We start from the raw sequence: 27,175 nt of genomic DNA, 5'->3' as shown, positions 1-27,175 counted from the left end.
TAAATACAAGAATTATTTTCTTGCTCGATAGCGGATATTACTGGCGCATCGATAGTTCAAAAGTATCCATCATCCATCAGCAAATAATGCATAATTTGCAATTTAAGTAAAACTTAAGATTTAAAATTATAATATTCCGCAAATAAATAGCTATTGATCATCAACAAAATTACAAAAATCAAAAATAAAAAAGCTATTTATCAAATATAATTATTCATCATTATTAATATATACTATTAATCATCATTAAAACCAGGTGTTCACCGGTAAAGATTTATCGACATCGCGTCAATATATTCAAACATTTCGAATATAATAAATATCGTAGCTATGCTTCGCAGTAATCTTGCAGAGTATCTGTAATAGATCGAAAACTAGATCGGCAGTCACGAATACAGATTGGGTATTTCCAAGGACTTTGAGCTTATGCAAGCAAATTGACAGTAAATCTGTCCCCGATGGGCATTGATGACGTCGCAACTGAGCAGCGCAAATTCATTAGTCGATCCGATTTTGACACGGAGAAATGATACGAGTGGACGCCAACGCGAGAGTTATCTTGAGAGTAAATAGATTGGAAATCCCTGTCGTATAGATTGGAAACATAACAGTTTCCGCGCCTCTAGATGGATATTCACGCGTTGAATTTTCTGCACTAATGAGTAAAATAAAAGCAATTTAATGTATTCATGCAGAAAAAATCATTTAGAGATTTTTTTTGTACACTTAGAAGAGCTTGATGATTAAAAACTTAAGACAAAAGGAAAAAAAGAATAATTATTATTTACTTCATTCGTGAGAATATCGTCAAGAGATATCATCATTTACGTCGGAATAAATTATTTATAGATTATATAAAAAATTTTTCAGAAAAAGAAACAAGAAAGAATGTTATGGATTTTGCAGTATTTTGAAAATAACGATAGCCAAAAATACAGTGGTTAGAAGAAAAAATATTTCTATGTATAAAAATATAGATCGAAATATCGGAAATCACAAACGAAAGGTTAAATCAATTACAACAGGATTTAATGGCAAAACTATAACCTCGGATAGCTTTTCCATAGCTATTTTATTATTATAGCTATAACGATGGTTTGTACATCGAATAGCATTAAATTGCTCAAAAATAGTAGGTACTTCTTCGGTACACATGTAAATGAATAGATACCTATGTTTTTATAAAAAGTAGGATAAATGTATACATGCATAAAATGTACATAATTGTAAACTTTTAAAGATTTCTACAATATTAGAAATTTTATTAATTAAACTGAGCCGGAAAACAATACGTCATTGCACGTTGATTAAATGCATAACGCCTAGAAATATATCCAGTTCACGAACAGCGTAAACATTTTAAAAACTATTCTAACGCCCTTTAATTCTGTATATTTATTAACAATTATGCTAAAATAAGCGCGCATATAAGTTTTTACGTGGCGTAACGTTACGAGAAATACGCGTTACGTCGCGAAAAATGCAACTGCGCGCGACACATCCGATGAAGTAGAAGGCAGGTGCTTTTTGCCATGTTATTCTAAACAAATGCCAGGAAAACTGGCATGAACCGAAGGACTTAACGCGGAAAAAGGGCGGTCCCGCTTGGCACACTTTTCACGGCTGCACCACGAAGAGGGGCTGTTTTTCGCCAGCGACCGTTTAAACGGTCGCATTCGATGCGCCGCATATACGTGCGTATAATGTTTTACATACAAAAGAGAAAGGTAAAAAAGGAAGTAAGACGTGGATGCAGTCGACGATATTGACGCCTATGTTATATCCACACGCGCAACTTTCAGCGTCGCCTGATGTTCCCCGTTGGGAACGACGCGGGAGTATCTACTTATTCTGGATTCTACCGACTATATCTATCGTATCTCGTGTGTTACTCTCTCCTCGATAAACATTTCCTTTAACCTAGGAATTTCTCCCGATGTTACTGCGAATGTATTTTCTATCGTTATCGAGGGAGCGAATTCTTTTTACAGAAGTGAACCATTCCGAATAATTTTCCCAAAGTTTGCGTTATCCTAAAATCGTGATATCGTGATATGTTGCAAGATTACTACTCTGGAACTACGATCGTTTCTTTTCCATTTAGCGTGATTACTGATATTTTTTTCTTAACAACAATTTCATCGACAGTTTTCGAATTATATGAAATAAAACAGTAAACTAAACTCTAACCAAGACAAAAGAGAGGGGAAATAGCGCAAAGTCGGAAATTGAAAAACTTTCTACCAAAATTAAATTGCTTTTCATAGCAGTCGCTTTCACACACAAGAAACTATGGCGTTTAGAAATAAAAAGTGACTCGTAGTAGCTATCTTTAAACAAAGACTAAACAATATTCCCGAAAAGTTAAGAAAAAAGATAAACTGGAAAGTAATTTGATCCCTCGTTTATTCAAAAATTTGTTCTTGGATCACATCTCTAGCATTATGCATGAAATTGCTATAAGTTCTCACTAACGACCCGTTAATTAATTAATTATTCGATTTTGTACGACCGCATAATTTCGCTTGGACAGAAACCAGAAACTTTAGAGCGTTGGTATAATGCCAAATTAGCTTATTAAATTGTATGTTCCAGACATGGCAGAACTTGGGTCTTAGAAAAGCCTAGAAGATATATTTGGTTAGTCTAACAATAAGATAACTGACATGTGAATATCGTGTTTCCAAAATATATGATTCGCGTATATATCGAACAGCTTTTAATAATAAATTAAATGTAAAGCTAATCCTCATACATTAAGTAACTCGAAGTAACAAAAATATTTTATAATCAATTTCACATTTCAAAGATTATACTTGAATACGAAAGATTGTAAAAAATTGCAATCAAAACGAATAATCATGAGTATGCTTCCCATGCACGACAACAAGAATATATGCTACACCGAAAATGTAAAATAAGTTCGCAGAAGAAAGAAAGATTGAAATGCTCAATACGGGTTGATATTCCGAGTATCGTACAAATTGAGCTCCATCAATTTGCGGCAAATACAGCTGTTACATGCGTCTCACATTTAGCGTATTACAACTAAATTCTACCGGATCCTGTTCTATCACGAGCCGTTAACAAACACTGACAGGCGAGAACGAAGCGGGCTCGGGCACCCCGATACGTCGAATAGGTTTTCGATTTCCGCGCGATTGCTCAACGTACCTGTGTCGGTCGGTCGGTGACTTGATCCGCCACTGGCGTCCGCCAGTGCCCCGATACAAAAATCCCCGAATAAAAGTCGTAGGGTTGGTTTGATTCGGTAAATATACTGCACCGCGAATTCCCCTCAGTGTCAGCCAACCGGCTGGCTAACGCGGAAACACGCCGTATTCAACCGCGTGTGAATCTGTCGGTGTGTACGATTACCGGAGTAGGAAGGAAAACCCGACAATATCATACTTCACAATGCGGAAGGAACATAACGGGAAATGAGAGGAAGAATACCACGAGAATAAACGGAACCGCGTACAAACGCACCGAGGAGTGAGTGAGAGTTCTAGGAAGTAAAAGGCTCCCCCCCCCCTCTCTCTCTCTCTCTCTCTCTGCTTGTACAAAAGTTAATCCTACATGAAGAGTGCACGGCTATAATCCTCGTTCTATATATAACTTGAATCACATTGAAATACAACATTCCAAATGTTTTTCTATCGATAAATATTGTAAATATTGTAAAGTGTGCTGTCACGCAAACACAACATGCATGTCATGCACACATGCATGAGTAAAGGACGATTGTTTGTCGCAAAATTGTCATTATCGCGAGTAAACATCTTGACAATTAAATTGTATTTCTATTGGAATAAATCTAAAATTATCAAACCAAAGAGTATTCATTCTGCATAAGCTGCCATAATAATTTATTAGCGCTTACAGAACTTAATCTCGTTTGGCGTTCTTTTCTTTAATTGCGCACTAACTCATCAGTCCCGGAAGTGTTTGACGCAAAGTAATGTATGCACATACACATACACACACACACACACAGACTGCTCATGCTCGACAGACGTTGAGCACTTTGAAGCTCGTGGCCTAACGATAACCGCATAATGCGTTAAGTGGAAGTAGTGTAACTTTCCACTTCCCCGACAGCTTGAATACCATCAAAGTTACATGGCGAGTCGCGCGTACGCTAATCGAATACAACAAGTTCGTCAAATTTATTGCATCGGGTAGTTACCGTTCGCAGGAGGACCACGTGTAATGGCACGACGGAGAAAGATTCGTTTATCTCACTTCCAAATATAATTCGCAGAAAATTCTAACGTGTTCAATTAACTCGACCGTTTGCTAACTTTGATATTAGTTTACGGGTAACTCAACAAATTTATTAACGTTACAACCGACAAATTCTGTATAGTTAATAACATTTGTATATATTAATATTTGATAAGACTGGCTAAAGATCCGAGTGTTTTCTAAATAACATGATTATAATTAATAATATATTTTATATGGTCTCTCTTTTTTCTTTTTTTCATCAAAGAAGAAAAAATATCCTTTTAACCAATAATATTTAAATCAGAAATATTTTGTTCCTCAAAAAACATTAAGCTTAAAATATTTAGTTCTATCAAGATCAATTGTCTCAATCTATTTCCTTTAACTTTTGCTTTTCCACATTAAAAAATAAATAGCTGTCTTCAATCGTTATAAAAATTTAAAATCTTCTTTCTAACAACGAGAGATCTTTGCAGTGTCAAACGAATTGGGAGTAAGAAAAATTTCTTTTTATTTAAGAACAATTTATTTTAACATGAAAAAAATAAAAATCTGGCCTTTAAAAATCTCTCCGGGGAGCGGAAGTTCGTAAAAATAACCCCCAAACGTATAAAAATAGCATATATTGTATATATATACCTATATATATAATACACACAAGGGTACTTATTAGCAAAAAATAGATTACTTTACAAACTTTCGTCCCCCGGAGAGATTTTTAAATTTTAATTTTAAAGGCCAGATTCATTTCTTTTATGTTAAAATACGTAAAAAAAAGTTCTTCTTACCCCCAAATTCGTTTGACACTGCAAAACCTCTCAAGCAAAATAAAAAATAAAAAGTAAAAGACGTCAATCGATATTACAGAAACGGAAATGCTTGAATTAGTATCCCGCGGCAACAAACAAGTTCGGTATCTCAATCTGAACAAAGAGAAAACTTTGTGAACGACGAAAAGGTAAGATATTTTCAAAGGAGGTATCGATGTCTTCGCGAAACACGGATCGATGCTAGTATATATACTACGCCTGGTTCGCCTGGAGAAATCTAAAAATACTCTCGTTACGAGTTACTTCCAACCCATGACGATGAAGATTCCTGGCTCTTTAATTCGTTTACCGACCATTACAAGTAAAAGGAGGCACAGTGTGAAACTTTTCCATTTCATTACTTCGTCTTTCTTTTTCTTCGTCATTCGCCCCCTTCCATCCTTTCTCCGTCGCTACCATCAACTTTATTACTTTGTCCTCTTTTGGCGGTGTAACCATAGCGGAGCGTCTGCCTTTCCAGTCAATGTTCTGGAGTACTCCTTAACTTTGGGGTTAAATCTTTTTCTTACCAGATCGACGTTGCTTAGACACAGGCGAATCTTTATTCTCATGTTATATGGCTTTTCCTTACATCGTATTTACTATTCTCGTTACAAACTAAAGTTACGAAAAAGCTATCTTTGAACTTTAAAAGAGCAAATAAAGTTAAAGCATTTTACTCTCGTAATTAAATTCGAAAAATATATTTCGATAAAAGTATGAGAAATTAAGTAATATAAATTGATTTATTTATTTAATTTACTGATTCAAATTTAATTTATTATTTAAGCCGAATCAAAAAATGAATGACTTTCTATTGCTAGGTTAAAAAATATTCTCAATAGACAAAAGAAGATAGCAATATATAAAATTATAAAGATAATGGAAAAACAGTCACAGTTAAAATTGAGTCGTATATTTCTATAAAGTTTTATAAAGTTAATAGTAAAAAATGTACAGTAATCGCAATCCTACAATTTCGTATAATATCGACTGCGGAGCAGATATTCAGCAGAATAAATCAAATTTAAGAGGATAATCGTAAAACCGAGCGTGCAGATTATTATAGGTATATCCTGCCGAAAAGCTATTAACAACTAACAATGCGAATCTAAGCTAGTTCCACGCAACCGAAACGAAGGATTAACGCTTACGTTCGCTATAACACAGGTAGGCGTGAGTCTATCCATGCGTGCACTCGCGCCCTGTTTAGCCCTGGTGTACGTGAATGACGCTTCCCATAAAATATTCAAAGCGCAGCGCGATAATGGCTGTGCGTCCAAGCATATTAAACATACAGACACGTAGCTGGTCGACGCGTGGTGTATACAGGTATACAGGTGGTGATTCAACACTCGCGACGAAGTTCCAACTGCGGAGATATACACACTGTGGTGTGAACTTCACAAAATCGCACGCAAGTTCGACTTTCTCCATATGTAATATCAATCTGAGATGCATCAGTTGGTCGGTAACAAAGACAATATAAACTGTGCAATGTCTTTTAATTATAGATCTTTTTACATATTTTCTCGAAAGTTTTATTCAGAGCCTATAGTTAAAACTTCTCATTTAATTCTCAGTTTAGATATTTTAGAAATTAAAATTCAGAATAAAATTATTAAAATAATATCGCGCTTGAATATAAGTAGGGAATAATGTATTACTTATCTACATCTAGAAAATAATTAATTTTCCATCTTTCTTGGCTAGAATCTGATTTTAAATTTAACAGGGGATTTATAACAAGGCATTTATTTTTGTCGCTTATTCACTTATATATTTAATTTCATACTTTGTATAGTTATAACGTATCAAAAGAACAATTTTATATGCATCAGCCGACAAAAGTTGCGACCGAAATTTGAATAATAAAGAAGTTAGATATTCGTTCGAATAGCACACTAGCGAGCGAGCCTGGCCCGGTAATGAAACTCTTGTAACAAAATTTCATACACGCGATGCTCGGTTAGACCGAGCAATCGCTTGTAAAATTACCAGCGCTTGTTAGCCGCGCAACAATCTTGTTAAACAAAAGGTAAATTTTTCAGCGGATCCAATTAACCGCGAATGTATTATGCAAATCATACCCTACGCGTCAACAGGAAAGAAATTGCTTCCTGAATTTAAATAATTTAGTCAAAAAGAGATTAAATATTCCATTACGTTGTTACGTCTCCGCCATCGTTACGGAATAGTCTCCGCCGCGAAGCAAGTTCACGCGATAATTCAACTCTCGCAACAAAGTTTCGCTGCGCGCGCTATGTCTCGCACAGCACCGGCTCTCCAAAATTGCGCTTTATCCGACTGCACTGTTACGCGCTTATAATTTAGGTACTGGTGGTGAATCGCGAAATAAAAAGAAAACAAGACACAAGAGAAGGCAACCGGATAGAAGTATCGCGTAAGTGGCGAGCGGTACGATTCTCAACGAGCCAGACATGCCGCAGTAATTAGACACGGACTCTACTTTCTTTCTTCCTTTCTCTCTGTCTCCAACTCTCTATTTCTCTCGAGATACTTTTTCCCCACTGCAGGCGATAACCATGAGCATAACCATTAGAATCTGTTACATTCAACGTGGATATCATTAAATCGCGCAGTACCGAGATGTTTCAATTCTGCCTCAGGCAGAATAGGAGTTTCCTCATATGTCGAAGATAATAAAAACATATACTGGCAAAATGAATCGTTACTTTCTCCTCAGTGTTAGAAAATCATCAGATATCAACAGTGACAATTTAATATTTTAATATTAAAATATAACGTATTGTAAAAGCAAAATTCAGTTCCTTCTAAAATGTGTCGTTTAATAAACATGTCACGTTTTTTATTTTATATTTTAATAGCGCATAGCTACATGCTTTGTTAGTTCATACTGTAATCCAATCTTAAAATGACAGTTTTCTTAAAAACAATATATGCATTTCCCAGTTTAACATACCATAGCACGAACTAATAACTAATAACTGGAAAGGTAACGAATTCACTGTAGCACTGCAAATATTTCACGACTTGTGAAACGAACGTATAGATAGCAAGGTCGAATCGTTATCGTTACATTGTGTAACAACATACGCTTCGTTCGCGATCGCGAGTTATATCGGATAAACTTTTTAACGCCTTCTCGATCCGGGGGATCGTTAATCCGTCGTATACGCGAAACGAATGTCCGAGGAACGGATTTATGGACGGACCGACTAATTCTCTCTTCCACATGCCTTCTAATTCAGGATTCGCGGATAAAATATAACCGATATACCACCTTGGTACCTCAATTTACAAGACGGGAGACTAGTATAGCTATATAAAGTACAGACATGGATAAAACAAGAGGAAACAGGTTGTATAAAATATGGACTGTATAAAATAAACATGTAAACTCCGGTTAATATCCTTAATGCCGAGATTATACAAAGAACGAGATAATAGTCAATAATAGACTGGAAACTTATACCCGATTTCGTTTGCCAGCGCGATTATAATAAACGTAAATTTGTTCCTCACATAAGAGCATTAATATGTATTAACTGTTTGTATTTAAGTGACTTTTAGCATTGATGCGTTTTTTTTTCTAAATAAAAATTGTTATAGTTTTCAAATATTTATAAAATATCAGTTATAAAAAAGTAGACATGATCTTTATTCTCTTACAATTTTTAATATTTAAATTTAATATCATATCGGTATATAAATTTCAACAAAATTGGAAAACGTCACAGTCAGATGATAGATAATTTTCAATTTTTAAGCTTTTATTCCTGTATTCATATTAATATAACAAGTATTACAGGAAGACGAGTGAAAAATTGATAAAATATTTTATATGTATAAAAGTGTGTAAATGATCTAAATATATGTATAACATAGAAACATGAAAAATAGAGCAAAATAGTATTTAATTGAATACTTATGTCGCAAAAAACTTAAAAATAAAAATAACGTCAATCAAAGAATATTATGTCAACATATAAAGAATTGTGATGCTTTAATATGTGGAATCACTTTGATCACTCTGATTGTGAGACGAAATTACATCCAATTCATCGATTTGAATATACTATTATTGGGGTAGGCAAATAACACGATATGATCCCCTGCATCTCCATACTACATCAAACGATTGCTGTTATATTCTAACCGTTGCTTGTCTTTCTATTTCCATTATCCGTTCTACATATCTAGTTTCTATTGACCTCCGGTATACATGCAGTTCATATTAACTTACTGTAAAATGGCTGATATTGAATGCTCGAGAGATCAATTTGCACGTGCGTACACTTCATAAAAGGAATCATGATCAAATGTGTAATTCCATCGCTTTCCTATATTATCTATATTTTATGATTAATTTACAGTTAATTATAAATAAAAAAACATTAAGAAAAGATATACTGTACTTTTCTATTCGTTCAATTTAAACGTATAAATAATTGTGCATTATTTTTAAATAGGTTTTTCATCAGAATACATATATGTATAAACTCAATGATTTGTATATTTATATATTTATTATTATATCGCATTTATCTTTTGTACATGATATTTATGGATATATATCCATCCTACATAAATTCCCGAAAGTTATGTCTCAAATCGTCGCTCGGACGAATAGATATATATTTTCACCTTTCACATAAAAACTTGACAGGACCTTCGAAATCTGTGGCCGCAAAATAGTACGTCGGAGATCATCCCATTCCGCTGGGACCGATACTATTTTTCAGAATGATTTCACAACCTATTAAACTTGTCGGCGATCAGCAGGGGGGCACTCTGGCGCAATTTGTCGCGTGGCTCGGCTGTCGATAATTCGAAAATATATGTTCATGTGAACGGGTCTGGGGCGAATCGAGTTCGATGAAGCAAAAAAATCGTACTAAAACGAGGTGGCACCTTGGATAACTGCGATATACTTTCTCGGGATTCTTATTCGGCAAATGTCACGATGGCGACTGCAGTTTATTATAGGATTTATTATAGGATAACCTAAATAAAAATTACAAAACGTCAGCTCAAAAAAATGAACTAATAATACGATAGTTTGAGATACTATGTATTTATGTATGAATTTGCGCATCATCCAAAATTTTTCAGAAAATTTACATTTGACAGGAAAAAGGTAATTCCCGAGTTTTCTTATATATGAGAGAAGAGGAGTATTATATACGCAAATTCATGACTATGTCGAAGTTAGCTAGTTTTATTCAGTTGGGAAAACTTTTCGCGTAATTCCTATCTTAAATTCATTATTTTAATTGTTAGGGTAATTTGCTAAAATGGCAAACAGATGTTCGCGAGCACTTTACAATTGCAAAAGAATTCCGGTCAATCTCAATGTAATAAAATCCCTATATTTATGAACAACTTTTTAATTGTATTGTGTCGACATTTATTTCCCCGAGAATATTATTAATATTTTAAAATATTAAGATTTTATATATTTAAAATATTAATTTATAAAGAAAATATTTCTAATTACTAGAAAACAGCATAAATAGTTGATATTTACTTTAGAAATATATAATAGTTTCCCAAAAACAAGTTTGACACAAACAGTTTCAACTTTTTCAAGTACATTAATATCATTATTAAAGTTTCAATTCAGAAAAAAGTAGCGATGCTTCAATACTTTCAATGTGTCGCAATTTTCAATACCGTTATATATTTTAACATAAACGAATTATATTTACTGCGTACAAAATTATCAAGAATGTATTGTATTCCTCTTGTTCTCTGGAAATATATATTGATTATAGTATATATAACTGGTCGTTAGTTGAGAATTTATTTCAGTATTATTTGTATTTGTTTCAGCAGTTGGTTTCGATAACGCTTGTACGAGAATTGGTCGCGAATGCTATCCGCCTTTTCTCTCTATAATATTTCTCCGACAAGAGTTCCTAGCCTCGCCTTGGTCTTAAAGGAAAACTTGGGCTTGAAAACAGAAACAACAGCAACACCCCTAGATTAATCTAAGACTCTTGCGTTCTCGCTAAGGTTTCGCAGCTTCGTGCACTCCTGAAACTCCCAGTATCAGCAAGCGTAACTTGCCACCATCGCGCGAACAGCCCAAATTAGTATTTACTGCACTGTTATTCAAATTACCGCGTAAAAGTTCTAAAACATCAATGTTGACTTCTTTCGCGTCTCTTCTTCTTAAACACGGCGACTTCCCTGAGACTTGGCCCGTTTGACGCAGTTTCCGGGGATCTCACAAACACATTTTACGCTAAATAAATGCAATTTATTGTAGCACTCACGGGCGACTTATATTAATTATGAATATCGATTAAAAGGTATCTTGGTACACGGATATTGTTCTTTTTATGTAATGTATTTAGTATCAAGATTGATTGTGTGCCGTATTATTAACGCGGTGCTCTAAACCGGTACTCCAATAACTGTCACGCGAAGGCTATCTATTTTACTCTTTGCTAGACTAACATTTTATTAAAGTCACCGAATCTTCACAAAGCGTACAAAGCGAACCTGTGTATTATTTATCGTTTCTTATTACCCACATAATTTTATTCGAACAATTTCCGCGCTTACATTTCCTTCAATGTTATTAACTGATGTTTATTTCGCTAATCAAATATAATACGTGAATATAAATTCCTATACATTGTTTTACAAATAACAATGCATTATAAAAGAGAAAATAGATTGCATTTAAATATAGTCATAATCAATACTGTTTAAATCTAATTTTGTGAGGATTCCCTTTATCATAAAATACGTCCGAATAATGACGCACGCAGTGCATTTTCGACAGTATGAGCTCGCGCAAAAAGCCCTTTTACAGCGTCGATTCGGCCGACCAGCCGATATGGCAATATAGTGTACGCGGTCAAAGAATCATATACGGTATTATTGGCACAAAGGCTGCCGTTACAAGCTACAAATTACCCGCGAGCCAGAGGCAACGGCCAAAGTAATAGTGCTACGGCATTCGACAGTAAGCCGGCTTAGAGGACCCTCTGCCACGATACCGGCGCACCTTCGGCGTTATGCTAACTGACACTATGAGCTACTTTGCATTAATCGTCCCAGAGAAGTTGCCGCGAATACGGGGCATTAAGCTCGGCTTTTCCCGTGAGGCCATGCCGCTCAGTCAAACGCAAATGCCGCCGCAATAGAAAAGGATGGTTACCGGATCGTCTCTTATCCAACCCGACGAGACAAATTGAGAATTTAGATAATATATAGAAATTTGTATGTTTTAATTCTAAAATATCCTGTTAAAGTATCGGTACTCACATCCCGTAAAAAATACCCACTAATTATACTCACAGTTATTTAGTAGGGTAAACTCGGGTAAGATGACCATAGAGGAAAGATGGCCAACGGTGGCCAACACATGTTCATTCGATGTTTCATGGCGAGCTAGATTGAAAGAACATAGGTTGGCCATCTTTCCTCTATGGCCATCTTACCCGAGTCGACCCTATATTTACAGATTCAAAATAAATTTTTATTTTTACCTATTTATACCTTTGTACGTTAAACAAATATTCTTAATTTTGCTGACAAATATATTCGCGCACAATTTTCCCGTCTTACTTCAGTGAGTAAATCCTTGAATATCACTGGCACGGCTGGACAGATTCTATGAAGAAATCAATGGAAAGATCTATGGAAATTCCTTTTCTTGGCTCGACTTTGCGGGAATGGGAAGAACAATGCGCCGGCCTGGGAACATCTTTTATACAATTATAGTTTTTACGCGATCCGCCCGGAAATATGGACGCGAAAGGGGATGGAGACAGGCTCGTGGCAGAGGTGGCGCTGCAAGGAAGAAGAAAAAGGAGCGACAAAGAAGAGACGAAGGAAGAGAACGAAAGAGGGTAGATAATAGCCAGGGTAGAATTGTTCCAAGAGCAAAAAACCGATCCATCCCGAAGTGTTATCGGATGGCAGAGACGCTCGTGAGCCGAGTACTGCTCCGCACCCTCTTTCTGAAAATGCCTCTAGGAGAAAATTGCTTTATTCGCACAGCGTACACATGGCAGTACCAACTGCTGCACCTCGACATCCGTGATAAGCACCGCACACAATTAATCCATTAATACCGAAAATTATTATCACAAAATTGAAGCTTCTATTTTCAAATCTTTAAAGCGACGAAATCAACAAAAATATTCTTTTATAGTTTAGGAACAAAGTTATTTTTGAAGTTCACTAGTTTAAATGTATGAAATGTACAAAGTAAGTATAAATATCATCATTGTATTAATATAGCTCTTGACATCGGCCCAGAGCAATCATAATTCATTCAATGGAAGACGCTTCTGAAAATATGACGAATACAAGCAGCTTCCAGATAGGAAACTGTAATTGCGTCTAATTCCAGCACGATAATAATTGCAAAGCTGGCGTTGTAATGCTTTCAAATCAGAGACAAATGCTTTTTCGTCCCGTTCCCGGAAAGACGAGTGTCCTTCGCGAAAGACGTGGTGCTACAGTTGGATAAGTATAGGCGAAAAGGAGGAGAGAGGAGAATTGGATGGATGAAACGCTGCAATTAAACACTGTGTGCCCGTTCGCTCCGTTATAACTATGGATACCTGACCTAGATTCAACATGTAACGATTCCTACTTTCTCTTTCAAGTCTTTCACAATTATTTTCTCGCGATTTATCACGGAAAGACATCAACAAATATTGGCAAGTACGATATCGTTCAAGAAAAATTTTAGTAATATTCGAAATACATTTCGAATATTTTGAAGTCATCTGTAAATATGAAATCTTAAAACTGTAATTGAATTTTATCAATATGCATAATTATAATAATAAAATTCATTTTGCGATGTCGATCGTAGTTGTCAAGTAAGTAAAATGTACGTGTAAAAATATTATTTATCCTTATTATAAAGAAAATTACTTACAGAATTAATCTTGGTCAATCAAATATCGTAATTTTAAAAAATATATAATATTGGGTAAATAAAATGTGACATAAATCGAACATATACAATTAAACAATTTTCTACGTCGCGTACATGTGAATAGGATTACTGGTTGATTGTCTGAAAACAAGACCGCGACTGATGAAGTGAGCAATCCAGCTTGGGAAATAGTTGGGAAATGTTGGAAATACTTTGCGCGCAGGGTCCTTCCGCGGCGATATTGCATTTCAACGTGGAAAGCAGAAAGACGAAATTAGACGCCTTAATGCTCCCGTGCATTAAGGGGTTTCCCACTCAACCTCACCGACATTTCCAGCATCCGCAATCGACGATAACCGTCGTGATTTTTCAACTCTGGAAAACTTTAAAGAAAGAATTGCTCGCTCTCTCAATATCGCACAGTAATAATATTTTCCGTATATGCATTCCTGCAGTGTAATACGCGTAATAGACATTATATTATGAAAATTAAAAATTTTTTATTATTGTTTTATGCATTTTCACATACATGAAACAATATGAAAATTATTTGCCTCAAATTGGAGAATGTAGCATGAAAAAGCTGCTCTCGAATAATGTAATTGATCTCTTTGATAAAAAAAAAGTTAAATGTCAATATACAATTTTTTTAATAGTTAGTTCTAAATCTTACAAACTTACTAGTCTTATGGCAATATAATAGTACGGTACAAATATCTAAGAATCCTTTGAATATATCAACAGAGGCGAGATATTGCACTTCGAGATTCGAAATGTCGTCATATACGGCAAGGATATTACGACACAATATTTTCATACTAGAAACGCAATAAAATGCAGTTTTCAAAAGAAACATCAGGTATTAGTGCCATGCATCAGCAAACATCAAAAATTATAAAATTGCAGGATAAAAGTAAAAGACGATTTACAATTCTCTTTTACGCGTGTGCTGCATATCCAAGTGGGCCGCGCTTTTCTTTTGCCTTTCAATTCCCTTCAAAATGTATTAATATTTAGAAAAATTACATATTTGCGCCAGGCAACATTATAACCTGCCACGTACGTTAAATCGTTGTTCGCGCAGAAGCGGACTGTGCCGTTTCGCTGGATAAAAGGCGCAAAATTCGCGCGCGTAAGTAAAGAAGCGAAGAGAATGCCGTAGCAGAAACACGACTGGGAGGAAGATGAATGACCGCATGGCGGGCATGTAACACGTCTGTAACCTGCAACGCCGCCGGACGTTTTTACAGCGTTAGCTCGGTTACGTATCGTCAGGAATAAAGACGGGACTAGAGAGGAGAGCGAAACAGTAAACACGGGACGAAACTACAGCCTGCGTACCTTGCAGCAACCGGCTCTTTCTCTCTCTTTCCCTACCTCTCTTTATTATATAGAATATATAGATACATATACCTGCATGTCAACGCAATTTTTGTAAAAGCAAATAATCCCGGCATTACTTCTACTGTCGGAGCGGTGTTACAATTACATTCGTAACAAATTGAAAATTACAACGAAAGAATTTGATTTTTTCATTACAAAAAAACCTGTTCATCCTGCTTCCAATTTCGAGAATAATATACAAATATGAAATATTGTGAAAAGAGAAAAATAAGTTAACCATATTTTTACAATCTCTTATTATAGCTAAATATCGATATTAAATATTAATCGACATTGAATGTATAATAAGGCTACTTGACAAAAGCTTTTAAACGGCAATTACTATTATTTGTAAAAACATTCATAAAAATATGACGGAGATTTAAAACGAAGAATCACAAGTACTTGGTAACATAATTTATACACGCGTAGATAAGAATGGTCAACCTGTCGACAGAGTTACTCTTCCCCCATGCGCGAATGGCACTTTTATCGGTGTTGCAAAGTAGGCCGAAAAGCGTCTTCTGCCGACGCTCTCAGAATACGATAGCGTATGCGAATATACGAATTCAACGTCTTGGAATTTAATATTTCCCTTTCTGGGAGCACGGAAATGCCATTAAACGGTCCGCGAGGAACCACCAAGTCGTGTTCATCGAATCGAAAGTTTACACAGGCCTGCCGGCTTCGACGCAGATATGGTATGCGCACGCGTCTCGAATGCGAGATGAAAGTCAGTTTCTATCTAGCAAGAGATCGAAGTAAGTATATACATCATGCAATACATCCGCATATAGCTCATGCTCTAAATACATATGTACATACTGATTTACACCAAAAGCGAATTGTTAAGGCGAATTGATATATGTACATCGATATCAATATATATATGTGTTGAAATATGTTATAAAATCACAAAATTGTCGAATACGATCACGGCGTTAGACATGCTTGATGAACGTACAATTTACTTGTTGTATTATAACAAAAAATCGCAATAGTAATTGTGACTTTAACTTATAACAATGAAAAAAGTTCGTTTATATACGTATTAAAGATTAAATAAACCAAAAGATTATAGCAATGTAGCATGATAGTTCTTTCTGTAAAATCAGAAGTTTTACTTGCATTTCTTTATATTAATTAATCATGATTGTAGAAAATTAAGATAAATTTTTACGCTATAATAATAACAAAGTTAAAAAGTCGAATAAATGTTAGAGCAAGTTACGACAAATGCACGAAATAAGGCATGCACGAAATAAGGCATGCACGTTTATCTTCTATTAGTCTTTTAGATTGGAAAAAGGATCTTCTCTTTTAGATTGGTTTGATATAGTATGTACATAGTGAAATTATTAAAAACAGTGATGAGACGTGCGCGTATATAATTATTTTGGTATAAACAGATTTTAACTAATTTTAATAATGATTTTCGTTGAAACTAGTACAATTAAGTATGCATCGATTCTTCAAAGGTGATCGAAAATACTCCGACAAAAACGATAATCAGGTTTACAATTTAGAAATATACAGCAGAGCCAATTTCCCTTATTGATGAATATACGAGAACAGTTTATTTTCGTATGTGCAGCACAGCACATTCCTATGCTATTCTCGATCCACGGTCTTGTACCGTTGCGCTAAAAAGTCGTTCGCTCGTTAACGGCAGTCACAGTCTGCAATCGTGAAAAGAACAATTGTAGTAGCCAACGCAGAAGAAATTTTAGCTTACCAAAAGCTTTTTCATCTGCTGCCATTCTGTAATTCTTGCCACGTCTATCATCCGAATCGAACGTACACAATAAAAAAGTAAAATACAAGCTAAATATTACAGATAATATTCTAAATTGTAACCAAAAAATGTTTTAAATTTTATATTTTTAAAACTACTTAATACTTTTAATACTCTTAGTTTCATTATTTAAAGATTTTAATATTTTCAGAGCAGATTAAAACATTAAAGTAAGGAAATAAAAACCTAAAGTATATTTTTACTATAGTTTAGAATATTATTATTAATACACGTATACCTACATAATTTTCTCTTCAATTATGTGAAATTTTCCTTTACATAAGTTATGCTTATTTAATAATACCTGATATAGGACAATCATGCAAGAGGACAAATAATGCTCCGGTGCAAGAGCGCTCTCTCTAAAGTTTGACAATAGCATTTTGCCGTCATAACGCCATACGACACAAACGAAGTGATATACGTGCAGACAGAAATGGTACGATAAAAGTATACCCATAATGTACCAACAGTTCTATTTTTTCATCACGACAAAACACTCGGCGACAGTCGACAATGTTCATCTGCTTTTGTAGTTTTCAAAGCGACTTTATGTTTCTACACGCTCACACTAGTGAGTATTTTACATTCTCTATCAATGTGTGCATCAAATGTTACTAAAACTGTCGAATCGAATTAAAAAATTATCGAAGTAATAATAAAAGAAATGGAGTTAGAGTCGATTTTTATTCCTGTCTCTACTAGAAATAATAAAAATATAAGTTAAATTTGAAGAAGTATAATACAAATGTAATTTTTTGCACTATGCATCTCTGCATATTTCTGCATTTCAAGAATATGATTGATAAATACAGAAATTATATTTTTATAATTTATATATTTTAAATAAATTATATTTGCAAAAACTTTTATTCTCTCTCGCAGAGTATTCTAATTTTTCTTATGTTTTAAAAAATATATAAAAATAAAAAAGTTGTATCTTTACTCCGTAACTTATATTTATCTAATTCAAATATATTCATTATTCCTGACATCCTTCATGGAAATATTTCTAATAATAAGCGGATAATGAAAACTTTACTACTGAAAAAGCGTATGTCCATAGACATAAAGAATGCAAAATATTTTATTACTTTATAACTCTGTATTAACAATTATTAATATTTTAATTTAATTATTCCATATGTACAAACTAATAATACACGTATCCTTCAAGAAATTCTTCCTCAAAAAACATTATATGTGATTATACTATTAAGACTTTAGTATCCCCCATCTACTATATGTATCCAAAAGTAAAAAAAGATGTAGGATGTAGGTATGTCAACTTCAAATACTTCTGCACCATCATGCATCTCACACACGCACATACATTATATATACTTATTTCCCATGGAAAATTTTTCGTATTATTACGTAAACCGAAAGGCACCGTAAAGCAAAAGAATCGCTCGAGCATGAATGCATATACATGTATAAAATGGCTCAGAGGTTAAGTGGTGAGTACGGGCGCGCATAACGGTACTAATGTACATTTAATGTCTTAACTTTGAATGCGGTTCGCGGCCCGCCGCGAGATAACATTTTAAATATGTTTTTGCATTTATGCGGCTGACCGACCCTCGCGCCGACACGTCCGCGTCGCGAGAAAAGAGGGCGCGCGTTGAACGAGGCGAAGGAAAAAAAGAAAGTTTTTAACGCAACGATTGCGCGAGCTCGACTATGTTCCTCTACCCTTCCCAAGGCGCACCGGCTAAGGTACTTTTTCCAAGGGATTTCCCTCTGCCTTTCCTCTATTTCTCTTTCTTTAGTAGAAAAGCTGCATCAAGAATCTACGATCTTACTGTCGACCGGGGAATACCAGAAGTTTTTCCATTCGCCACAACGACAAAAGAAACGAAGTGGCGCAAGAAACACCCTTATTTGACTCTAACATGAACGAATTTTAGCGGATTCCATGAAAACTTATCAGAGATCGGCAGTTACAATTTCCGAATATTTATTGTAAATGTAAATGTTGTTTTATGTTAATTTTAGTGAATTAAAATCCAGTATTTAGGCCCAGTTTCACAAACGTCGGTTAACTTTAGGTTAAACTCGTCGTCTCTTTCTAAGGGAGACGTTAGAAAGTGACAAAGAGTGAGTTAACCTAAGGTTAAAAGTTGACCGACGTTTGTGGGACTGAGCCTTAGGCCCAGTTTCACAAGCGTCGGTTAACTTTTAATCTTAGATTAACTCACTCTTCGTCTCCTTCTAACGTCCCCCTTAGAAAAAGAGTGAGTTAATCTAAGATTAAAAGTTAACCGACACTTGTGAAACTATGGGCCTTAATGATTAAAAAGTGAACAAAAACATATCGTAAACAAAAAAATATTTTAAAAGTAAAATTCTCCTTTCATCTCGTCAAATAATCTCTTGTTTCTTATCAATCTCGATCTTATATTTATAAATATTTCTATGTATTCCTAAACAAAGAAGATTTGCGATCAATTTAAAGATTAAACTTCAGATTCTCTTCCCTTCTTGAAAATATTGGTTGAATCATATTTATGATTTGAGAAACTTTTCTTGAAACGAGATGTGACGTACAAAGAAATCTATTACGTAATATAAGAAAGTGTATATACGAGCGATCAACTTGTCTTGTTACTGACATCATTTTTCATATACTGACTGAAAGAAATCTCGATCTTCACGAATAAACGAACATAATTTAAACAGCACTATTGTATGAAGCTAATCATGAAGATAATATGTAGTGTCATCTTTTTTAAGTACGCATTTTAATAACTGTACTAAAAATGTAATAGAATAATTTGTCCACAGATAAAACGGCATCAAATAAATTATCGGAACCGGTAATTGCTGTATGAGCGTTCATAGAAAATGTCACGGATCGAAAGTACTCATATATGCATTTGTTTTTTTCACTTATTCATAAGCTACTTTATCGCAAAAGTTACCATTTGCTATTTATTATTCACAATTGTTGCGAAATAGACTTTCATTGTATAAATCAGAAATCTTTCAAGTTGTCACTTTACAGTTCGCATCATTCAGTCAATAGTTTCACTCTCAGATCAGTAATGCAAAAACAACAATCCATCACAGAATTTCTACGTTATTGCATTTAAGAATACATATAATTACAATAGATTGATTAACATTTTGCACTATTTCAAGTGTAAATTATTTCTGACAGTTTCATATTTCAAACCATTATTGCATTTCATTACTATTGCAAAAAAGTCTGCCTTGTTTTATATACTATTTTATATAAAAATCCATGTTTTAAATTTTCAACTTGCACCGACTCCTTTAAGCCAACAGAATAATCTTTTTTAGCACATTTTAATTTGTTATAATTTTTTTTCTTTCTTCGTGCAAATCAATAATAATTTGCGTTCTTTTTTTTCCTTTAAGAATTTGAATCAAGATTATTTAACGAAGTTATTTTCAATAAATTTGAATACTTCATATCTGTATACTGCATAAACGTAAAAAAAAGAGTATTAAGACCAAGCTAAAAGGCACGTCAGTAATGTGTTCTCTAAATGAGTGATATTTCGCGATAAATTTCGCGTTGTAATGTGCACTATCACGCTATTCTGTACAGTCTCATTGCTCCATTCAAGGCCGCCTGCTAAACTGACATTATTGCGCGTAACGCGAGTGCACGGCGTATTCGAATTTATTCGGTGTGCAAGCCGTCGACAGGTTCGTTCGTATGCATAGCCCGGCATGTTGATTGGCTGGCACGCAAAGTCGTGCTCTCACGCCGGCAAAGTCCGCCGTCCATGGCTGTTCTGTGTCCCGCGCCGCACCAGGCGGATATTGCATACACGCGTTGTATTAATATGTATTTAAATTAGTGCCTCAAAGCGATACGAAATTACGGCGTTCGCTGCCATAGACGGCTGCCGACGAATTACACACGAATTGCTTAGGCCGATCCTGAACGATGCCGGCGCGCGATGTCACCGCAATATCAAAATCCCATAGATCTTTCGCATCTCTAGGATAATCATATCGTTAATTTAGCGTAAACTTATTGCGAAAATTCAAAATTCTGAATTCTATTTGTCCGTTTTCTATCTATGTGAAAGCAAGAAAGTAAAAGCGAGAAAAATCAAACAAGTATATTGAACAAGTGTAGTGAAAGATATCCTGAATACTTTATCGGAGCAAAAAGAATTTTTAATTAGAAAATGCGTAAAGCGTGTCAGGTATGTAAGTTTTATAATAGCCGGCACAAGCGCATCATATACATTTATAAAAAAAATAATTACAAAAAACTACTAGATACATTTATAAAACCTGGGAATAAAATTACGTGCATTTGATTTTAACTATTCCTATATCATTGATTGTATTAATCGTATCTTTTGTAATAAATAATATAGAGGCAAAAAATATAATGGCTTGTATCACAATTGCAGATATTGTACTCTCTGACTATAAACAGAAGTGAAAAACGAAACATGTATGATGTAATTAGTTTACACAGATAAAAATAAGCTTCAAATCCGCGATTGTGGCCCGTAGTCGTCGATCTCATATGAATCTTATTGAATATCAAAAAACGTATTGAGTAAAGTTTTATTTTGTGACAGGGACGGATCACTATTAAATTGGAAATCAACTGAGTGCGGTTATTTTCGTAAAAAGCGGAATAAATATTTTCGTGAAACCTGATATTGTTAAAATATTATACCTATTTTGTGAGACATTCCGTAATATTGCGATATTTGAGGAGATAGGCTTCCTCCTCCTCTCAGACTCGTTCGTACTTACAACTCTCGCGAAAACACGGATAATTATGATCGCGCGTCTTAATTAACACAATATAATCGCACGATATTCTCGACGTTAATCAAACACAACGCGCATTTTTCTGTTACAGATTGCGACCGAAAAGTAACAAAAAAATTCCGAAGTCCGAAACTCTGCGATCCTTTATATATAATCACTCGACATTCCGCACTCTCAATAGTCTCAATTCGAAAGTAACGAACAAATTACGTTTGAGAAAATTTAAAGCGCAACTGCGAAATACATTTACTGAATTTAAAATTAAAGTTGTTAAAAAAAGTATTATTAGCGATACAAGTAAAACAGTAATTTATATGGTTGCAATCTTATCGCTTCGACTTTTTCGATCCTGTGAACTGAACACCGCGCGAAATAAATAGCCAATTCATTTACAGTCGTTATAATCGCAGTAGCTAATTAAACGCGCGGGCATATAGCTGTTAATTGTTCGTAAAAAGTAATCACGATTCAATAGATAACGCGGTGATACACGAAGCGGCTCCCGCTGCTACATTACTACATACTGGCTCGAGTGAAGTCGCACGGCCTCGCGCGTACACAATAGCGCGCCATCAAAATAAACGCTAAGACCGCGTCACGAACAATTCAACGTATTAATAAATGTACGCGGAATATTCTTTTTTTTTCGCGTTTTAATGTAATTCCAGTACATTAACTGTAATCGCATATTTTACACCTTGTTTTGCAGGCACATTAGCGTTGCCTGAGATAACTAGATATTAATTAAAACAGTTTTATAAAGTAAGAATTATAAGTAAGTAGATATTAATTAAAGTAAGAGCCGCTCCATGTATGCCGTACTACGTACTATCTCTCGAAATAGTTGCAAGAAATATTAAACAATTCTACATGGTTTATTTCACAATTGTTACAATACGCGATTATTAGCCCGCGTAATTTAAGTATTCGTAAAACGTTGCGCGATTTATTCATCTGAAGTAAAATTTGAAACGATAGAAAATAGAAATTATAAGTTACCGTTTCACTGCTTCGATATGAGAAACGGAATATCCAATGTATAATACATTAATATTTCAAAGAAACAAGATTAACTGCGCGGTCTTGATGTTTGTTTTCGTTCTGCTCAAGCTATTCATTTTAATGTAATTTACCTACTTCTTTAGATTGATAATTTACACGAAATAATGTACGAATCACCAGATCGAATCATTTGGATAATGAGAAATAATGTACGAATCACCAGATCGAGTCATTTGGATAATGAGAAACCATGTTATATCGATTAGGTATTAATAATTAATTTAAAAGAAAAAACGGAACATTTAAAGTACAATTATTTTGTAATATGTCAGATATTTCTCGGCAGCGAGGCTGATTGCCGTGTGGTCTTGATGTTTGTTTTAATAACGAGGCGCGCTAAGATATACGCGTAAGGCTGCCGCGCATCGAGTTATCGTTCGCACAGCGACAGTCGAGTCAGCAGGTAGCAGCGAGGGCTGTTCCGTGTGTCGTGATATTACTCTCTCAACGTAGGGACAAGTACCAGAAGATATTATGCCCGATCTACAATAACTGTAGTAAGCCTCAAGCCGTAAGAAATTGACCAATTACAGGCGAATGTGAGGAGAATAATCGACTGTGAATGGTCAATTTCTTACATCTTGAGGCTTACTACAGCTTACTACAGCTATTGTAGATCGGGCATTAAACAGCATCATATTAACAGCAAAGTTAATATGTTATTATGGTAAAGTTATTATGGTAAGTAGTTATTATTAAGGATTCGGTAAACGCAACGATATTTCAATCTGATTAAAGCAGATTCTCTTGTCAAATTAAATTTTCGAGTAATAATATCTCTATCCCAATATCACATTTAAACCAGGAGTTCGAAACTCAATTCGGCGCTAAATTTATTCAAATTTAAGCATCGCCAACAAGATAATGCCCGTAAATGTTGTGACACAATAATTCATAATTCTTATTTTCTTTCATTTGGATTCCTACTCCAAACGAATAAATCCGGAATCACCGATAATTGATTCAATAAATAGCTGTTGCTTTGATACATTTACGAATCACTGTATACAAATTATTGACAAATTGCAAATTATTTGCACATTTTCTTGTTTCAACGTCATTTCAAGTAATTGATATTAACTACTTGATTTGAAAGAATTACTAAACGTATTCTTTTTAAGTATTTACAGAAATTAAGAGACTTTATCTTCGTTCTGATAAAAAAAACTACTTATGTATATTAATTTATTATTGTTACTTTTAGTTTTCTATCCAAAAGAAAAAAATTGATTTTAATATAACGAGTTATATAATTAGGCAACTTTACATACGCAACACGATAGCTAGATCGTAACTGTCAGTAGAAACTTGAAGTAATATAAGCAAAAATATTTTTTTTTTCGACTATTGTAAAAAGCACGAAAAATCTCAGCAATGTCGAACTCGGTGTATCGAAAACGGAAATCACAAAATTGTTGTCGTATGAAAAAATTACGTCGCATTCATCTTGAGATTGATGGAACACCGCCATGCAATACATCATACAACTGCGGAACAGCAGAAACCCTTTAATCGCGAAATCAGGAATTAGTAATTGCGAAACTAGTGAATGTCGTACATCATTCGAATGCTCGTATAATTTTAATTGATTGCACCTAGGTGCGTTACTCAACCAAATATCAGAATTTTAGAAAAATTTGATCACCATCTGTATTGTAACTTATCCTCTGTTTGATACACATGCGACATGTATGGAAATACAAAAAATAACTATTTCTGTGCATCTACAGTATACTGTAAGAGCAAGCAGAAAGCAAAGAAGAGTGTCGTGAAACTCATTACAAGAACGTTGCAGTCTTAATTAGAATATTACAAAGTTATATCAGCAGGTGTAGATCCAATTTAACACAGATATTCGCCGCCAGCTTTTGTAAGACACGGAACCCAAAGCGATTTTATTATTCTTTGCTTCCCTCTCATTCTCTTTCTTTCTTTCTTTCTCGTTTTATACCTCACTCAGTGGCCCTTTATTTCATGCCTTTCTTCGTTCTATCTCATTTCCTCATTTTTAGTCATTCTCTCTTTCATCTCCTCCGACCGAGCGTTACCATCGTAGCAAAGTAGATATTGTTACGTCAAATCGTTTAAAACTTAGAGAATAGCCACTAAAGCAAAGCAAAGTTTACTCCGGAGCTCTTTTATATGTCCTATTAGAGAAGGTGTGGAAGAGACTAGCTTATTATTTAGCGATAATTAAGCTTCTAAAGGAAGATTCGAAGATATCCTCAACTTTCCTTCTATTGAACGAGCGAGAAACGATAACGCGGCGAGATATCGCACGCTGAGCGGAAGATTGATTAACGCTGAATTGAAAGTGCGCAATGTGCATTAGCTCGGAAAGCGTTACGATTTTCTTAAATAGATATTCTATTCACATTTTTAACTCGAGACGATATGTCGTATCGATTCAAAATATCAATGATATTGCATGAATTTAGATAAAAGGTAAAATGAAAATTTTCAGGTTACATCTCGTACAACTATTCATAACTTCGCGCTCGTTCTTCGCGTAATGAGATTCTTCAATTGATTTAGAATCAAAGAAGAGCAATGAATAGCACATATCGACATATAACGCAAAAATGTGTGATTGGATGAATGGATAAATTGATTAAAAGTCGAGAGGGAAGCGTCAAATTTTCGCAATTAACTATTCGCAATAAACAGCCAGCTTAGGATTTAGGGAACAATGGTATGCGGTACAATCCTATGATTTTACAACGAATCTAACAGATGCTGCAATAATCGCCTTTCACCGTTCATACGTGACAAATCCATGTAATTAGTATACGCATGCTGTTCCACGTTTCGTGAATGTTATGAATTATCGTTACAATTCTAATTGTAATACAATCGTGCCTTATCGAGCAGTAATAACGTTTGGACATTATGTGTTAGGCCCCCAGCTAATTTATCTTTAGTAACAGAGCATAATTAACGAAAGTGAAGCCTCATGTAAGTTTATAATTTCAAATACCGAAAATAATGCCAGTATCAGCATTATATACAAATCCGGATATGATATCGCGATATTTGTGTAAAGATCGAAACATAAATACGAACTAAACTCGTAATATTTGTCACTGAGTAAATATTGTAAATCGGAAAATTAAATTCGCTAGAAGCATATAGATATATTCGGACATTTATGCCCCATGGCAGATTTAACCGTGTTGTATCGTATCACATATTGTATTATTACCTCTATGAATGTCCGAAAATGTCTCACGTTTAAATTCCAATATTATTAAGCATGCTGAAATATAATCCACGTACCTTGACACATTATTGTGATAATATGCAGTATACTGATGGTCAGGTATCGACTCCTTCTCTGTCGGTCCGCCATTTTTCGATATTCACTTTAAGTTCCGAAGCTAATCTGTAATAACAAAAAGTTATTAGAAAAAGAAATTATCAAATTTTTGTTAAATATTTTTCTCATATTACCTTACTCTTGAATTTATTTAGATTATTTTCCAATAAAATAAAGTGAGTCGAGGAAAACATGAAATATTCATAAAAGCGATATGCATAAAAGCAAGCAACGAGACGTGTTTATCATTAATAATATAGTTTACACGCCGGCATTACATCCTACTCATATCCGTGAGTTCATAGATAATTAGTAGTGCAGATTATTAGTGGTCTTCAGCAAATAACCCTATTCTATCATTAAAGGCACGATATAAATCTAGTACAATACACGAGCGCGAGGAACATATGTACACGTCAATCCGGCATAATGTGCACGAACCGAATGCATATTGCAATGTTGCAATATGTCGATTGGTCGGAAGCGCACACAACCGTAAAATCATTAACGCATGGCTAAGTCAGTGTAATACACAAGGATACGGTAATTAACGAACGTCCAATGTTAATCAGACTTATCGACTTGAAATATGTGAACATCGCTCGACAAGATGCAACTCTGCTATTTATGATCCAGATTGTGTACTCGATATCGGTACGGTCCAATGATTACTGATAGTACGAAGGTTATATTAGCTAAAAATGATTTAATGAATCAATCTATAATTATTTTACATGTCATCTCAATATAAGCTCAATTATATAGAGATGCATACATAGTATGTTATTCAAAATATAAATAAATAAAGACTCTGAGTGTGATAAGAGTCCTTTTTATTCACACCCATATACGTATGACAGGCTTTTCATTTAATATATATGTCACGACATATAGAGCGATGTACTATCTACCAT

The 27,175-nt window shown here is 34.6% G+C and overlaps 1 protein-coding gene across 8 annotated transcripts in view; it reads right to left on the bottom strand.

The window, feature by feature from the left end:
* The window catches only part of LOC139807967 (lachesin), a 268,286-nt gene that overhangs the window by 196,388 nt on the left and 44,723 nt on the right, over nt 1–27,175 (bottom strand). For all 8 annotated transcript variants that reach the window (XM_071769497.1, XM_071769498.1, XM_071769490.1 and 5 more), the window contains one exon: nt 26,222–26,327. In XM_071769497.1, coding sequence (XP_071625598.1) covers nt 26,222–26,294 — 73 coding nt within the window. In that variant the 5' untranslated portion in view covers nt 26,295–26,327. The remainder of the gene's footprint in view (nt 1–26,221; nt 26,328–27,175) is intronic.

The sequence above is a fragment of the Temnothorax longispinosus genome, chromosome 2 (genome assembly GCF_030848805.1).
Source record: "Temnothorax longispinosus isolate EJ_2023e chromosome 2, Tlon_JGU_v1, whole genome shotgun sequence".
NCBI classification, from domain to species: Eukaryota; Metazoa; Arthropoda; class Insecta; order Hymenoptera; family Formicidae; genus Temnothorax; species Temnothorax longispinosus.
The sequence above is the reverse complement of the archived record's forward strand: the minus strand, read 5'-3'. Positions and strand labels throughout refer to the sequence as shown.